This window comes from Phyllopteryx taeniolatus, chromosome 13 (assembly GCF_024500385.1).
Source record: "Phyllopteryx taeniolatus isolate TA_2022b chromosome 13, UOR_Ptae_1.2, whole genome shotgun sequence".
Lineage (NCBI taxonomy): Eukaryota > Metazoa > Chordata > Actinopteri > Syngnathiformes > Syngnathidae > Phyllopteryx > Phyllopteryx taeniolatus.
The window spans coordinates 14,213,142-14,232,063 of NC_084514.1; the positions used below are offsets into that span (position 1 = coordinate 14,213,142).

The 18,922-nt window shown below is 44.2% G+C and overlaps 1 protein-coding gene across 2 annotated transcripts; it reads right to left on the reverse strand.

The window, feature by feature from the left end:
- Nucleotides 1-13,021: 13,021 nt before the first annotated feature.
- nkx2.2a (NK2 homeobox 2a) lies at nucleotides 13,022-18,922 on the reverse strand. Of its 2 annotated transcripts, none has more exons than XM_061795131.1 (3): nucleotides 18,629-18,922; nucleotides 14,087-14,354; nucleotides 13,022-13,716 (listed from the first exon to the last, which is right to left on the reverse strand). In XM_061795131.1, exons 1-3 carry the CDS (start codon nucleotides 18,881-18,883, stop codon nucleotides 13,121-13,123), a joined length of 1,119 nt encoding a protein of 372 aa, XP_061651115.1. In that variant the 5' UTR covers nucleotides 18,884-18,922; the 3' UTR covers nucleotides 13,022-13,120. The 2 variants fall into 2 exon arrangements, with proteins under 2 accessions (XP_061651115.1, XP_061651116.1); XM_061795132.1 differs by having other exon boundaries at nucleotides 13,022-13,677; nucleotides 18,629-18,920.

Sequence of the window (18,922 nt, forward strand, 5' to 3'; positions counted from 1 at the left end):
AAGGACTGGTTGGGCAAACTCCCATGCACCCTCGAGGACTCTGCTGAGGGTAAAGAGCTGGTCCATTGTTCCACGGCCAGGAAGAAAACCACACTGCTCCTCCTGAATCTGAGATATAACTTCCTGATGGACCCTGAGCTACAGAAACACAGAATAGACCTTACCAGAAGGCTGAGGAGCATGATCCCCTATAGTTTTAACACAACCTCTGATCCCCCTTCTTAAAAAGGGGGACCACACCCCAATCTGCCAATTTAAAGGCACTGTCCCATATGTCCATGCGATATTGCACAGGGGTGTCAACCATGACAGCCCCACAACATCCAGAGCCTTTAGGAACTCTAGGCAGATGTCATCCAACCCCGGGTCCCTGCCACCGAGGACTTTCTTAACCACCGAGGAGTTTCTTAACCACCTCGGTGACTTCAACCCCAGAGATAGGGGAACCCGCCTCAGAGTTCCCAGAATCTGCTTCCTCCTGGGAAGGTGTGTCAGTAGAGTTGAGGCCCATTGACCTACAACATCCCGAATTTAGGTCAGCACCACCCCATCCCCACTATACACAGTGTTGATGGTGGACTGCTTTCTCCTCCTGAGACGCTGGATGGTGGCCCGGAATTTCCTTGAAGCCGTCCAAAAGTCGTTTCCCATGGCCTCACCAAACTCCTCCCACCTCCAAGACTTTGCGTCAGCGACCACCAAAGCTGTGTTCCGCTTGGCCATCCAGTACCCATCAGCTGCCTCACTGGAGTTCCACAGGCCAAAAAGGCCCGATAGGACTCCTTCTTCAACTTCGGGGATTGTCGCCACGACTTTACGGCCATAGCTCCGGTTGGCCGCCTTAACAATGGAGGCGCGGAACATCGTCCACTCGGACACAATTTAAATGTGGGTGAAGTTCTCCAGGTTCTCCATTTTCTGTACTGCTTTATCCTCACAAGGGTCGCAGGCATACTGGAGCCTATCTCAGCTATCTTCGGGCGAGAGGCGGGGTACACCCTGAACTGGCCGCCAGCCAATCGCAGGGCACATATAAACAAACAACCATTCGCACTCATATTCACACCTATGGGCAATTTAGAGTCTTCAATTAATCTACCATGCATGTTTTTGGGATGTTGGAGGAAACCAGAGTATCCGGAGAAAGTCCATGCAGGGACGGGGAGAACATACAAAGTCCACACAGGCGCGGCCTCAGAACTGTGAGGCAGACGCTCGAACCAGTTGCTCACCGTGCCGCGTAATTTAATTACAATAAAGTAATTTAATTATAATAAGTTAGCACCAATTATTTCTGTCAAGTAATATTGGATTTAGCGTGCCGCTACTGGCCTACTGGTTAGAGCGTGAGTTTGAACATTGACTAGCTTGTCTTTATAGCAACAAAGAAACGGTGAAAACAAACGAAGAAGAGGAACGCACACGATGACGTGCTTGTGCCCAACGGTGGCAGCGAACAAAAGAAACTTTGTTAAAATGAATGACCAGTCGCCTCAATGCAGCACTTGGAATTAGATTATATTGTGCAAAGGCGGTTTTCCCGATTTGACGCGCTCCTTCCCGCTCTGAGCCTCAACCTACACCGTGCGGAGCTTCAGTGAAGTAAACGCTGAGTCAATTGGATGAGTGAAACAATAAAATACGTCTATGCCAACATTGAGACAGCTAACAAGGTAAATGTTTGGTTGCACTTTTGCACTGATGGCTTTTAGCGTTTATTTTAGTCGTAAGAGCCGATGACAGAAAAAAAAGCTTCATATTGAGCAAAAACTGTACTGTAAAAGGGCAGGGCACGGCAGGACAGGATGTGAGAAAATGAGCAAGACAGTGCTACTGATGAGTGGTGTTGTGGGATGCTTTTATAGCGTCTAAACACTTGAGTTGATATGTTACGATTCGTATTATTGGCCGCCCCAGCACAAGCCTTTAAAGCCTTTAAAGTGTGTCTTTGGAACTTATTGGCGAAACGTGCATGTTAGTCAATTGGAGTACGGAGGTGCTGTGCCAGCACATCCAGGAAGGGTGGGCCTGACCACCTCCGCCCGCAAGTGGGGCCCAAGCCAGCGAGTGCATCCCATGGGGGACCCAGCCACGGGGACGCCACCCACTCCCCAGGACCCAGGGCGGTCCCCCCAGCCCAACCGAACCGCCCCAACCAGTCCCCAAGGGACCGCCCAGTTTTTTGGAACGCGTTGCGGGCATCAAATTCAAAATGAGAGAATAGTTGCAAAAAAAACAATAACCTTCCTCAGTTTGAACATTGACTAGCTTGTCTTTATAATGTATTTAATTGGATACAGGTTGAAAAGGATTTACAAATCATTGTACAATGGAACCTCAACAGAACGGACTAATAAGGGGTGGGTGTCGTCCGATATAGCCGATTGTCCGTTTCACTGAAGCATTTTTTTAGGCCATATGCACCCATTCTACTGTACAGTACAAAATTATTGTTTTGTCTGTTTTTTTTGTGTGTGTGTGGCCTAAAACACCCAGTATATCCATCCATTCTCAACACCGCTTACCCTGGTTAGGGTCGCAGGGGCGCTGGAGCCTATCCCGGCTGACTTTGGGCGAAAGGCGGACTGCACCCTGAACTGGTCACCAGTCAGGGTGTCAGGGCACATACTGTATAGACACGGACAATCATTCGCTCTCACATTCATACCTTCACTGAGTGGGAACTGAACCCACGCTGGCCCGCACCGAAGTCAGGCGAGTGTACCACTACAGCATCAGTGACCCACGCCTAGTACAGTACAAAGTTATTGTAAATAAAAAAAAAAAACTTGAAAATGAAGGTTTCACATTTTATCCAAACTCATCACGCTGGTGTGCTTGGTCATGGTGACATTGTTGACGTACAGTAACCATCATAGGCGAGTCACTTTCATGAGCCGTGAGGAATTACTGTTCTTCTTGGTTCCTAGTTCCTAGTTCCTAGTCGACAATAAAGCTGTTACTGTACCAAAAAATAGCATGTTCCAGACCCAAGAGACTTTTGTTTTGTATTCCTTAAAGTTAACACCGCCACCACGCCGCTCTCTCTCTCTCTCTCTCTCTCTCTCTGTCTCTCTCTCTCTTTGCGCTGTGCACTACAAACAATAGACAATAAATACAATCCTCATGACATGGCCACCACATCAATGCCCCCCACATTCAACATGGCCACTACATAGGCATAGGAGGTACATCTTTTGGAATTGGATCATATTGTATATCTGTGACCTGGAAATATGTCAGTCCCATTCTCTGCCTGCATTGCACCACAACGCCAGTAAACAACAGCGGCCAATTCTGGAACTGACAGACTTTGTCAACGGCGGTTTCGGTGACAAGTGGAACTATTTTTGGACACATTGTTCAGTCCTGATGTTCCGTTTTAGCCGATATCCGTTATATCGGGGTCCATTTTATCGAGGTTCCCCAGTATTCCCTCTTTATTTATGTTTTACACAAACTTAATTGGAATTAGTGTTTGTAATATGTTCGCAATGTGTTTTCTTTTTACAGCATATCTCTTGCTCTGTTTATGTTTATGTAGATTTTTTAATGCTCGACATACTCAGAGTTGTTATGAACTTTCTGTTTCACATTTTATTAGGTATTTACACACGAATCCACATTAACATTAGGGTTGGGAACGATAAACCGATGCGACCGGATAGCCGTTCTGTTACGGGTATTGTCCAATGTGATTGTGACGGCAAGCTCAGTGTGTGTGGGCATGTGCGTCGATGTGTGAGTGAGACGGAACTGTGCAGGCGTCGTGCGGCGGGGCTGTGAAGAAGAAGGAGCGCGTGAGGTGCGATTGTGTCCAGTGACAAGTGTAGTGACGGCGACCGGTGAAGAGTAACGATTAGAAGAGGATCCATTGACGGTGAATGTGCAGAGGAGCTAATAAAGCCATTCAAGCAGCAAATCGGTGCTCCGTACCCTCACGGTTGCCGCCACCCAGCTCAGCTGTGCAACGAGAGAAGGGAGTTAACCCCGAGGAAGACAACCTCGGCCCTGGAGAAGGCGTCTTCCCTGCGTCTCCCAACCACGGTCAGTTGACCGTAACAGGAAAGGTTAACAGTTCGTAAAGGCGAGAGATACGACTGTATCCGTAGCAGACTCCGTTATCGATACAAAATGCACCAGGAATTCTTAGATACGTCAGTTATAGGGCTGTGGACTGGATATTACAAGGCTAGGAATCGGTTGCCTGAGGCTTTATGGTTTTTATTTCGTGAAACAAGCGCGAGAGGTCTCGCGCTGTGCTCCACAGGTAACATTATATTTACAACCAACCGCAGCAGTGATGGATACTAGCGAAACTACTAGCTTAACCACATTTCTCCGTAGCGTCACTGTTTCAACTTTGAACTTCAATAGCTTGTCAGTAGTTAAGCTACTTTTGTGGTCACGGCGATAGCAAAGTAGCTTTCCCCCAGGAATTGTAAACATTGAATAAAACGTCACCTTACGTACTTTACACTATCTCATGTCCGCCGCCGGTGGCCAAATATGCGCTCCAGATTGTAAACACGCCTACAATATGGCAAAGGTAGGTACATCTCGGCAATTTCCTTGGACTGTAACTCAATAAACTCGCGGTCCACTTATACGTTCGAGTTGGTACTCTGCGACCCTAAAAATAAACTTCTAAGAAGACACAAAGCCACGAACGTTCCGAAACTAACACAACAATCGCCAGTTGAACTAAGCTCGTCTTGACAACTTAAAAGTTCAAAAAGTCAGTCAGCACTCAGCAAGCAGCAAAAAAAAAAGGAAAAAAAAGAATAAGCAGTGCGTGTGTGCAGTGGCGGTCCTAGCTTGAATGGCACGGTGTGTGAGAGCCCCCATGGTTCTTTAAATATTGTTTGTGCAGTTTGTGGAGAGAAGATTTTCAAAGTGAATTGGATTGTTGTGGTCTATTTGAATAATTCATTTTCTATTTAAATAGAAGAGTATATAATTTTTATTTTTTTACGGTGCCATAAAGCAACAATCCTCAGGGTTAAGTGGTCTTTTACTGTACATGTTTGAAAACTGTCAGACAAATTTTATTTTATAGAATTGGTTTAAGTCAAGTCAAGGATTAGCACATGTGCAAATGTTAACTATCACATTTTTTTCTGAATCGAGAATCGTATCGCTCCCATTCTGAATCGTATCGAATCGTTCCGCGTGTAAAGGTATCGTTTTTTAATCGAATCGCTACCTGTGTTTCTAAATATGTATCGAATCGGCCTCGTGCGAGAGATTCCCAACCCTAATAATAATACAGTAAAATACAATGGCAGTGTTCCTTGTATGTCATCAAACAGAGGTTTCATGAGTTATTTTTACTCCGTGTTCATTACGCTTACTGATTGGAGTGTCGGAAACAGATGACAGCTGCTCGTTATCAGGCTAAAGTCCCGATGTTTCCTTTGCAGTGCTGAGATGCCAAGCACCACGTTTCTCTACTGAAGAAGGTGAGACAATCGATTTATTGAAAAGTGTAAATGCTCAAATCTGGGAACCTGAGTCCCAGCGTACGATAGCTGATTGCAAAACGCTCTACGTGAGTTTTGCGCAAGGCAACAGAAGCACTTATAGCAGCACAAAGAGAAAATAATACCATTATTTTAAAGCAGCCCCGTGGGACAGCATGCGGATTGAATTTCCAAACTATGATGAATCCCGCGGCACGGTGGCCTACTGGTTAGAGCGTCTGCCTCACAGTTCTGAGGTCCAGGGGTTCAATCACCTGTGTGGAGTTTGCATGTTTTCCCCGTGCCTGAGTGGGTTTTCTCCGGGCACTCCGGTTTCCTGTCACATCCCAAAAACATGCACGGCAGGTTAATTGACAACTCTAAATTGCCCGTAGGTGTGAATGTGAGTGTGAACGGTTGTTTGTTTACATGTGCCCTGCGATTGGCTGGCAACCAGTTCAGGGTGTACCCCGCCTCCTGCTCGATGATAGCAGGGATGGCTCCAGCATGCCCGCGACCCTGGTGAGGAGAAGCGGCTCAGAAAATGGATGGATGGATGGATGGATGATGAATCCCATGTGAGCTTTTATTTTGGACCCATGAAATTGTTCAAATTGTCCTCCATCATTCCTACGGTTTTTACATCAACCCAGCTGTTATTTCTGTCAGCAACACACTATTTAAAGCAGGGGAAAGCTGAAGCTGAAACAAACAAATGTAACTTGGACCACTTCGTCCAAAGCTCATTTTTGTCAAACGTCTTTTCCATGAATGAGGGAAATATTCAGTGTCCCTGTTATATTAAGAAAAGTAGAGATGGTAAAGAAAATATCGACTGCACCCAGACGGCTTAAATACACACCTGGTAACTCTTTGCACGTTGGTTGAGTTGACTTTTCAAATCTTTTCATTTCATACTCCAAATACAAGAAACAATAATAATCACAGAGTACAAAAGAAGGAGTAAATGAGGTAGCTGAGAAGAAAACTCATGTTTTCAACCTGACCATGTCCGTGCACTTTGCAGAGTCTGCTGTTTCTCTAATCTCACCATTTAGCAAAGTCAAGAACCTTGACATGCACTCCGTTTGCACAAACTGCATCTAAGCTGACTGCTAGTCATGTGCAGCACTTAAACCTCCACCCCACCTAATGCTGTCATTTAGGAACTGCACCATCAGCATCTCCCACAGTCTGATTTTTTTTTGCCTTGTCCAAGGAGGCGAGAGCAGAGCTGGGTGACTGCTTCTATTTAAAATGTGAAAAAAAAGTGGACTCTTCTTCACATTTGCAGAAATGATGTGTCTGTCTACCCATTTTCTTATATGTTCCGAGCCAAGATGTATCATGTATGATATGTGCTCAATATGTGTTGAGTATACATTAATATATATATATATATATATAAAGAGAGAGAGAGAGAGCGATAGGACAAGTGCCAGTGAAAGTACGTGGTCTTTAACTAAATGCTAAAGTGTAAAGATGAGCCTTAAAATGTAAACATTCCTACTGAGGTAGCAGCTCGAATATCCACAGCTATGGCATTCCAGAGTAGAATAGAAATACTACTAATACGAGAGCCTGCAGACTTCTTGCTGGCACTCACATTCACCAAAATCTGATGTCAAATGTTATTGGGAGGGAACATACGGTGACATTAAGTCAGCGAGACAGGAGTGTGATAGCCATATAATATTTTAATGAGAAGTAAGAGAACCTTAAACTCGTACCTCAAGTAGACCGGGAGCCAATGCAAGTTGGCCAGCGTCGGAGTAATATGGTCGAAACTTTCTGGTCCTCGTCAAGTCTCGCTGCAGCATTTTGTCCGTTATCTGCATGCTTTTATACTAGACTTGGGAAGTCCAGAAAGCAGCACATCACTGTCGTCGAGGCGACATGTAACAAATGCATGGACTATGATTTTGGCATCCTGGATAGGTTGGGTATTATCTTGATAGTGATATTGCGAAGATGAAAAAACGCAGTTCTGGTATTATTCTTGATGTGCATTTGAAAGGAGAGATTTAAGTGAAATATAACACAGAGATTTTTTTGCAAAGACACTTTGGGTAGTGTTGCTTTTGTCAAAATTCAGAGGCATGTCCTGGAACAAGTGCCTGTGTTTAGCAGGGCCAATGAACAAAAGCTACATTTTGTCAGAGTTAAGAAGCAAAAAATAACGACATCCATTGTTTAATCTCAACAAGACACACATCAACATTGCCGCAGTCGCGTGGGTTTGTTAGTTTTAATGGCATGTGTAGCTGGGTACAGTGAAAGCTAATCTTATATTTGAGTATGATATCACCAAGCAGCAGCATATACATATTGAACGAAAGAGGGCCAAGCACCCATTCCTGCGGGACTCAGCAAGTGACATTACCATGAAATATATATATATATATTAGGGATGCAAAGATGTAACGATATCTGTATCTCACAGTTTGATTTAATTACGGTCTTAATCTCACAGTATGATAATTATGGCAATATCATGGGAAAGCTCACGTTATTGCAGGACGGCGCCATAAAATCATTGGAAATAGAATTCGCCTTTAATATAATTACAGTATTAAAACTAGTTATTACTATTAACTCTTAAAATGGAAAAGCTAATATGTATGTAAATGTAAAGCAATACCCAATTAATATTCCTACAAATGATAGTTTCAGTGGTACAGCATTAGTCATTTAGCACAGTGTACTGTACAGTTGATAACTTGCTTCTGAGTGTTTAGCTAATCAGTAAATAAATGTTTTTATTATTATTATTATTATTTCTGTAGGCTTTCTGGCTTGGAGGTGTCTTACAGGCAACTGCAACTTTGTAGAGCTTAAACCAACTCAGTGGGTATCTACATTGGCCTAATCTACACTTTCATTTTTGGTTGTGTTTGCATCTGGTTAGCTAACGTTTTCCTGCTTTAAATAGTCAATCGAAATGTTATTCACTTTTCACGCCTTGAAATATCACATTTTTAACCCTCTTGTTCATTGTGTTATTGTCAAATAATTTCACATTGTCTAAAAGCATCTTAATTGTGTCAAATTTTACATCAGTGTTAAAGTATTATTTTTAATACACCATAAAGAATCATTTTTAATACTCCATAGCATGTCACATGCCATAGTCAATTTCAAATTACTGCTTCTTTGCATCTGCTAATCAATATATCACCGTAATGAAAACAAAGTTGTACAATATGTAATCTAATATGCATACCAGAAAAAACATTATACAGTAGACATGTACAGCATCTGTTTATTTGCGTTTTAAATTTTTTTAAAACATTTACTATTTTAGATTTTTCTTTATATTTTCAATTGGGTGACATATTATCTTCTAAATTAAAGACAATAGTATAAACAATGCTATTTGCCGATGGAGGGCAGCGCCATATAAAATCTCGCCTTGGGAACCACTTGGCTCCGTCCGGCCTGCTGTACTTCGGTTTCTTCTTGCTTGAAGTTTTAGAAGTCCCCGTCCATGTGCATCCTGTGGAGGCCGATCCAAAGACACTGAGACGTTCTCGACCTGCACATTCTGCTTTGCGTGGAGTTGTGCTGCGTTTTTGACGAATACACTCGCGCACTTTCCACTCCAATACTTTGAAGTTGTTGAAGTCGGTCATTGACTTTTGCCATATTTATTCCTCGTTCAAACAAAGGCGGAACCCCGGGCCAGATTGTGAATATTACCTGTGTTGCCATACTATTTTGTTGCGTTTAAATATTTATTCTGTCTTTATTAACCTCATTGAAAGGTTTGAACTCTTACAGATAAACATTTGGTGTCTTCTTTTCATCATGTTAGTGTCTCTGCCTGCACCCTTCCTGCAATTGCATCTTTTAGCTCAATGAGGCCCCCTGTAGGCACCTACTCACAGAAACATCACAGAAGCAAAATGTCAGTTTTCATTTGACGTCATCTTACTGACGCACTTCCACCTTTTTTTTTTTTTTTTTTTTTTTTAACAAATAATATTATTTTCAAGTGACACGATAGAGGATTGCTACTTAAACTGTTTAGCAATATTCTTACAACAGATATAAATCTTCCCTCCTTGTTGCCCCAAGACAATTACGACAATTACATTTTATTATATACGTTATTTACTTACACTATATATTATTATTATTATTATTATTATTATTAAGAATCTTTAGCCCCTGTTGCTGTGGACATTTGACTCGAATTCCTTTCTGTTCTGTTTGGATGGATTGTGGTTGAGTGAAGACTTCCCATGGAGGACCACACTTGAACGCCATTGTTCACTTTCACTCAAGTGAAATAAGAGGCACCATTTTTTTGTCCCCTTATCCTATTGCGCCACACTGTGGAAGTATACAAGTCTGCCAACTCTTCTCGTTGTTGTTCTCGAAGTAATTTCAACTGTGCTGTTTCTTGCAGACTAATATTCGCACTCAATAATGAAATGTCATATTTCCGGTATTTGTATATATTTTATTTTCTTTATAAATGTTATGAAAATGTATTTTATATCAATAAATGCGGTTTTATTGGACTCATTGGTTAGCTTTAGCTCGAATTGCATCATGATACAGCGGTAATGAAACTAAAGATCTCTGCTGCCATCTTGTGGCAATTGTGCGCAACAACTCCCGTCCCGTCATGCGGCCCCTCCGCCTTCCGCCCATCACTCCCTCTCTTTTTTAATATCAGCACTGTGGAGAATCTAATCTGGATCTCCTTTAAGGCAATAAAACCCAGATATCTTCCTTTAAATGAAAAAGCGCCGCTTTATATAGCTTTGAAATCCTCGTTTATTTGGCGATGTGCGTGACAGGGGGAAAAGATTCATGTCGGAGTTCAAATGGGCAGGATGACGAAGATCCACCGTGTTCTAAGTGCGTATTTCCCCGAGTATTGTATTCCCACGTTATATGTACAATCGCGTTATCCACGCAGTTTGAACTGAGCATACAAAGATGCTCGTGGGAAAATCTCTTCAAGCAACTTCCAATAAATCTAACCCTGACCGTTGCTATTTATTGTGCGTTCATAGCGATCTGAAAAGATATTAAAACAGTATAACAACTCGGGTAGGAATTATATTTGTCTCTTCGGATTCCAATTTAGGTAGCAGGGGGGTTGGGGGGAGAGATGAAATCAATAAAGACATATATTAAGATGTTAAGATTGACCTTCAAGCACTCATTCGGAGATGTGTTAATGTTGTTTTAAATAAAAAAAATCTTTCTTATTCATTATGAAATAAAAAAAAATTTCAGCCGTCCTTTTTCACATTCGTTAAATAAATATACAACAATATTTTCCCTCTCCTCTTTAGGGTTACTATCAGCATGGAACGTACACGTGCGCCGACTCCTATTTGGCCGATGCACATTGCGACATACGCCGGACAGAGGACCACATTAACACATTGAATTGAACGTGATGAGGATAAGCGCTATAGAAAATGAATGAATAAATTCATGGGGTTTTTTGGGGTTTTTTTTTTTTCTTTTGCAGAAAATAATAGCCGCAGCGAAGAGGGAAGGCAAACAAGGAAGAATTGTGTCCGGTTTTAAAACGAGTTTTTGCGCTGTGTTACACGCTTTTGAGAAGAGACAATAATCAGCCTTTCACTTTTGGAAAACAGGAGGATGGATGCAGAGCAGAAATGAGAGGGCTCTTGTTGCCTTAGCTCTATCAAGAAAGAAGGACTCCCTGTTATCTGTGAATAGAGCTTCTTCTTTTTGAGGACCAGAATAGATACAGCACGAATTTTTAATTCGTTTTTCTTGGAGAGACAACAATGGTTTATTTGAAAGCTCGACACAATTTGGGTTTTGTGAAGATCTTTTTTTTTCTTTATTTTTTTCTTTTTCCACAGCCCTCCTTGTGCGAGCACAGCTGCCCATATGGGATGCGACGTGTGTAGTAAAAGATCACAATGACACCGAGTGACAGGCGGCACAAAAAGCCCAAAGATACATCTCCCTGACTCTGAACAACACCGACAAACTCTGACACGCTTGCTTTTTTTTTTTTTTTTTTTTCTATCCGCATCCCTGCGCCGCTGCTTGGTAACGTGCACGCCTCCAAAATGGAGCAGAACCGAGCCTGGCCTTTTGTCCGCGGGCTTGGTCTTGTACTGTATTGTGCAATAATGGAGTCCTTCAAAATGGAAATAGGACTTGCCTCTGTTTTGATCGAGTCATTCGATTATAAATAATATCAAATAACCCTCCGCAACACGTGACTGAATGCATGGCCAACGAAGTATATAAAACCACGACGTCGATTGTTCAACCTTCCAAGTGTAGCCGGCGTTGCGTGAACGCATGCTCCAAAAGCAGCAGCCCCCCTCGAGACACCGTTTTGTAAATAATTAGCAAATCTGTCCAATTTAGCTGTTTGTTCAGTGATGATATGGGCGGCTCGAACATCTGTTGGGATATTTTGTGTGGGCGTGTGTCCTGGTGCCAAACAAAACGCGGTGACTTTTGGTTATCATATTTACTCATGATATTGACTGCAGTCAGATAATCCGCTGGGAATCATTTGCGCGCACTTTAAATGAGTAACAGTGCAAATTGCGCCTGGCAGGGAATATATTTGTTAAGGTTGAAGACGTTGATATTTCAATGGCAGCCGTGGCGCGAGGCTTCTGATGACAGCAGCGGGGTGATTGATTATTTTCCTCCTCTTGTCTGCAAGTTAGGCGTCTAACAAGATAACACCAGGTTTATTACATTCAACTACTTTAGCTGCGGCGCGCGCAAGGCCGGGGGGGGGGGGGGGGCAGATGCTGACAAAAAGGAGAGCTTTTGACATTAAAAGCTTCTTGTGTTGAGAAGCCCTCTTCTATTAAGTGAGTGGATTTTGGTCCCATTTCACAAGTGACTTCAGGCTTTATTAGTGAGGGCGTTTGGATTTACAAAACAAAATTGTCTTTGGATTCAATTTGCCTCAACAGAAAAGACTGAAGGGCTCAAGCGCTATTGAATGTTTGTCTGCCCGTGTAAGGGTCATTTATTTTGGTTCTAATTATCGGTATGGTTTTCAAATTTTGTAGGCGCACGTGGAAGCAGCGTGTATTTTTTTTAAAAATATGCAAATGAAAGTAACCACCTTTGGCGTGATGCTATCATCTTTAAGTATGGAGTCTGATATTTACGCACAACGTAACATTTACATTAAATAAGAAAGAAAATGATAAGGAACTGTGAAAAGTTGCCAGTTTTTATTCATGGCCATAAATATTTTTTTTTTTCGGTCCATAAAAGAAGCAAGAAATTAACATTTCTATAATTATAAAGTGGTTCGTACGTGCTTATAATAACACGAGGGCAAGAGGGGGAAAGAAAATATATCTACAACCAACACACAACATACTTTTTACAAAAAGCAAAATGTCACAAGAAGAGCATTGACATTGTCGATAAACTGTATAAGGGCCGGGGGGGGGGGGGGGGGTGGTAGGGGGGCGCTTGGGAGCCAGTTCTCTTAACGAAAACATGTAAACGCGGTGCACACATGAGCCCCGAATAAAAATGGTACTATATGTACTGTGTATACTGGTGGTGCGGGGGTGGGGGGCGGGGGGGGGGGGGGTGTCCCCTCTCTTTGCGTGTGGAGTGAAACTGCCTAGCGCGCCTTCCCCAAGACGAGTGAGTCTCTCCGGCGTCCCTTACCAAGTCCACTGTTGCGTTTGCACCAAGTGGTGCGCCGCGGGGAAGTGCGGCGTGGCCGCGGCGCCGTACTGCGCGTTGTACTGCATGTGCTGCAGCGACTGCGCGCCGTACGCCGCGAAGGGGATCCCGGCCTGAAAAGTGGCCGCCAAGTCCTGAGCTTTAAGGGTGTGACAAGGCTTCCCGTCCCTCACTAAGACGGGCACGGCCACTCGCCTGGGAGACGGGAGGTGGCACACTTCCATACCTTTCTCAGCCCGGGCTCGCTTCATCTTGTACCGGTGGTTCTGGAACCAGATCTTCACTTGGGTCGGGGTGAGGCGGATCAGGCTGGCCAGGTGCTCCCTCTCCGGGGCCGACAGGTACCGCTGCTGTCGGAAGCGGCGCTCCAGCTCGTACGTCTGCGCCTTGGAGAACAGCACCCGCCGCTTGCGCTTCTTGCCGGAGTCGCTGCCCCCGCTGCTGGACGTCTCCTTGTCGTTGTCCGGCGACTCGTCGTCCGCGGACGGCTCCGGGGATTTGGCCGAGTCCTGGGAGCCGGCGGAGAGGCCGTGCACTGCGGCGGCGGCGGCGGCGGCGAGAAACGGGAGGAACACTGTCAAAATGTTATGCCCAGTTCCAAAAAAAAAAAAAAAAAAAAAAAAAAAAAGAGACACTTCACACTTGCATGCGTCATCGAGGGTGTGTGTGTGTGTGTGTGTGTGTGTGTGTGGGGGGGGCAAATGGACATTTCAACGTGCGGCGGCAGCGCCCGAAATAACCGGGGCGGTCAGTGAAGCGTTCAAATGTGCATTGTGTGCCTGGAAGTCTCCCAGCGCACAAATGGAAAGAAATCCAATTCAAAACGAGCGTTCGAAAAGCAGAGCATTTTGTTGAGCACAAATAAACGCGCGCGCCACCAATAATGTTTGGACAGATCGATACAAACATGATAGAATCAAGAAAGATTATGAGCCTCTACTTACATGAATACTGAATACTGTCCGTGGTGGCGAGCCATCGCGTGTACGGATTGTCACTAGTGTCATAAAATGGGTTCTTTAAAGGCAGGTTCTGCACGTTTTCCAGGGGACTTTTCACCAAAACGCCAGTGCTTTTCGTCGTGGACGTGCTCTCCGAGCCCTCCGTGTCCTCCTCCGCCCCGCTGATAGATCCCTCTTCGTCATTGGTGTCCGGAAGGTCCAAAATGTCCTTAACAGAGAAGCCCGTCTTTGTGTTGGTCAACGACATATTCTGGTGGGGGGCGACAGAAAAAAGTTGCAGCACCAGCACCTTTCTGTCGGGCAATGGGAGACACACGCACACACACACACACGCGCGCGCGCACACACGCACGCAAGGAGAAAAAGAGAAGCTGAGCCGATATTCGAATGGGGGAAAAGTGCAGTCTATGGAGAGCGGCCGCTGTGGGCGAGCATCGCCGGCAGAAGTAAGCTCTGGGTCGGTCCGGCGAGGGATGCCGAAGTGGCTCAAGTGCTACGCGCGGATCATGGACACAGTGCCGGCGCTGGGTGCAGGAGGCAAATAAGCCATTACCTTGTCCGATGAGTCCATATAAGGTTGGTCTGCACACATGAACCTGCAGTGTAAAAGCATTAAAACACGCCAAAGGTTGGCCACGTGTGGGCGGGTCTTAGGAGTCAAGTGGATGAAGACAGTGTTTGCAGATGTGAAATTGTGGGTTTTGGGGAGATCCGAGCATCTACCATTGGTGCTTCAGCGCATGATGAGTGGTATAACGTGTCAATTAATTACAAAGACTGGGAGGGCCTTCCCTAAACCCCCCCCCCCCCCCACCACCCACCCCCTCCCACCCCCCCACCCCACCCCCCACCCTGCCTATTTACATACAAAGAAACTCCAAGTAGCTTATACTCACTGTACTTTTTAAATAAAGCACATTGGAACGACTTCCTCACAAAATACTATTTATATAAAACGGAGGTTTCGTTTTTTTAAATTATGATTTTATTATAATTATTATATTTTTTTTTTGTACATCGCGCGGCATTTATTTCCGTTTCTATAACACAGTTTGGTTTTGCCCAAATGTTCAGGGACAATTTCGATAAACCTCCGAGTCAATATTTTGGCCAAGCCTTAAAGACGAGAGGCTGAAGCAGGGCTTTGTTTGCTCCGTTTCAAACAATACATGATATGATAAGCTAATAATATTATTAATAATAATAATAATACATTCAATATGAACTTGTCTACGCAATAAAAAAAAACAAAAAATAGCTCATTATAATTTACTCCTATTCTTTTTTTCCATCCGGTGCCACTCTCATCTTGGCACCACATCCCAATATTTGTTTTGTGCGTCTAAAGCCTCTTTGAAAGCGCTCCAACGTGCTTTTGACTTCAGTAGAAAGCCCGCTGTCATTGTCGCTGACTTTATTTTGCTCCCCTTCGACGCTTCGTCTGCCTGCCGCTTTCCTGCCTCTCTGCCCGCTATCCAGTATCCAGTATGTGATGTGGGTGACAATGTTTCAGGTTTTGAGCGAGTCCCCGGCCGCATCCTGGGTGGTCGGACCCGGGCAAACACAAATACAAACCGATTGCTAAGCTGCAGACAATGGGGGAAATGTAGACAAATGTCCGGCTCCTGTTGGAAGCTTTTGTGCCGCTGCAGTTTTTGCATTTATTTCAGGCCCCAAATAATAGATGATTGACGCCCCGCGCACAATGCTTTCTAACTGTTTGGAATAAATCTGAGGTTGTTCCTAGTTGTCATGGCATTCATGCTTTCAATGGACTATCTCTTCATTCAATCCCTGGATCCTTCCACAGTATTAAGGAAAGTCCTCCTGGGCGCGCGCAAAGACGCGCACGCGCGTGTGCACACAATAAAAAACTTGGCGGAAACTTGTGTACATATTTTACTTCATAACTATTGTTATTATTATTATTATTATTATTATTAACGTTTTTAATCATTGTTATCATGATGTTCAATAATAACATATAATAATAATAATAATAATAATAATAATATCACATTTCAAGGGGCTTCCTGTTTCATTATTATTACAGTGCAACATAGAGTAATATTATTTTTAAATATATAATTCATTGCGTGTCTGATTTTTCCTTTTTAAAAAAAAAAAAATAATAATAATACATTTTAGCCCGCATCCTGGTTTATACCTGACACGTAGGCCTTATATTCCAGAAATATGTGGTCAAATGAATCTGTCTGACGGCTCATCCCACAAAGGCTCCACTGAGTTGAGCGTGAGCGTGTTATATGGACAAACTGGAGCCGGGTCTGAGGCCCCTACAAGGGAACAGGAGCGAGAGAGGGTTTACTGACCTGATCCACCAAGCCGCCATGTGACAAGGGACACCGGGTGCTCGCAGCGGAGCCCAGAGACATTTTGGCAGCTGCAGCCTCATCGGGGAACCTCGCTGGGCCCTTGCAGGATGTCGCCTGACTGCTACTTATTTGACCCCAAAAGTGTGCTGAGCCACATCAGACCTTGTTTCGACGATGCAGGCTTATCGGCCTATATGTCGCGAAGCTTTGCTATTGTTTGTGTGGCACCGTGATAAGCGGGTGTAGTTGCACGTAGGAGCACTGTTTTTTTTTTTTTTTTTGGGTGGCGGTGCTGTTGGGGGGGGGGGGGGGGGGTAGTGCATGTTTGATCAGTCTCGTGAGGGTTTTGCAGGATGAGGTAAAAGTGCACATGCAGGCTAAGTGGACTTATCCACTTGGAGAGACTATCTGGCTGTGTTTACCTGTTTACTTAGTACAAACACTCTTACTTTTTACCCAATGACTCACTGAACTTCTCTTTGCTTATTCTTATTCTTAAAGCATGTTTTTCACTTAATAAATAAATTCAACGGGTTTCATCTGCATATATTAATCGTTCAAAAACATATGAAATTATTTCAAACGTTCTTGCCTGTTCTGGTAGATTAAAAGAATGTTGTTGTCGTGAAATCAATTGTTTTTTTTTGCGTGTGTGTGAAAGAGGGAGATAAAGAAGGGCCTTGCAGATGCACCGGGCATTTAGCGGACAAAACAGGGGCGCAGAGCTGCTTGCTGCTTTCCATCAGCTTCTTATGCGTGCACTTTCACACAATCATGAAAACAAAAAGACAAAAATATAAGCAGTAATGTTTTGTTTTGTTTTTTTTCTTAAAGGATTTTGTATTTAGCTCTAATGACGCCACCTTGTATGTGACCATTAATTAGCGAATAGACGCACATTTGTATTACCGTACATTCATTAATTAATCATTTGTTCATCTTCACGTTCACAATTTCCTAAAAAGTGACTAAAACAACCAAGCCTTTTTTTCCCCCCCCCCCAAATATCTCGGGTGAATAATTATAAGAATTCATGCCGACGATTGTTCCCTTATAAGAGAAGAAAGAGCTTTTAATACTCGTGATTAAATACATCCTTGGATTGAATGCACAAATAAGAATGCCGGCGGGAGGATCCATAATAATGTTGATCGTTCCCCCTTCCTCTTAATCGCCGAATTTCAGCGTGTTTGGCCGCCTCGGGAGGAGAGTTAGGCTTTGATAAAGGTGACCACTCCCGCCTCGGGGCACCCGTGATAAATGTGACAAACCCGATTTCCCTCCTCTATGATTAAAGACTACATCTAATATGCAGGTAAAGCCGCTGCGCTTTATTTAAAGGGTGGCTAAGCCGTGGCCTGTGGACATGCAGCTCGAGGGGAGATTTATTCCCCCCCTCCTCACAGAATCCACCACTTCCAGGCAAAAGGGAAAGTCTTTCTTCGTCTCTATTGGTGTGATAATTAAACATGTCACGGTGAGATTAGAGCGGCGCGGCCGTGCCCCCAGAGGATGACTTCAGTTGTTAACGCACCAGTTTATTTGTAACGCTGGATCATTCTTTGGCGTTTACGCGTGTGTGCGCGCGTGTGCGCGGGACGAATCGCTGGAAAGGCGTGCTGTTTTTTTTTGCTTTAGGTTTGTTTTATGACAATTGTAGAAAGCGAGCAACAAATGTTCTTTCGAATTCAATCTAAGTGCTCAGTGTCCATAAAGAAACCAAACCAATCCAATCTGTCGCGCTCATGTAGCCAACGTGTCCTCCCTCCTGTTTGGCGAGCGTCGCAATAACGAGAACATCTGTTGACATCTGTAGAGCTCTAGCGGTCCCTGCCGGCACTTTTGAGAAACGACAGGGGGTACTCAAAGTGGGCACCCCAGATCGGACAATTTGAGACCACTTATAATTCTCATTCACAATTGTAACACATGTGGATATATTCAAATAAACTTTCGCTGCCCGGAAATATGCTCGCAAATCCCCCGTATTTGATCATGCCCACGAGGACATTGAATGAACAAAGGGGTCATTTTAATGACTGTATTGGCGGAACCAGTTCGTGTAGCATGCAGGTGAGGTCCACATGCATTTGGAAATAGGAAGGTTTTTGTGCGCTATCCACACCCACGTGGGCGCGCAAGCAGGCCCGCGGTCGAGCAGACCAGCGACAGAAAGCTCGGAGCTTACCTCGTACGCCAGAGGGAGGCCGGTCGTGGACGTCGTGGCCGCGCAAAGACAGCGTGCAGGGTTCATGAGAAATCCCCAAATGAGGGCGAGGAGATAAGCCTGATGTGCTTTATATACCCTGAAAGCAAGTGCTTCTCTTCTCGTATAGCCCGAGAGCGTTTGCATAGCTGGCCAAGAGCCTCTGCTCCCGCTAACTCCTTTGCATTGCACAATGTTTGTTTTCCCTTCAATGACGTGCGACAAAATATTGGCCATATGCTCATCGGGCCATAAACCCGACTCAAGTGCAAACAC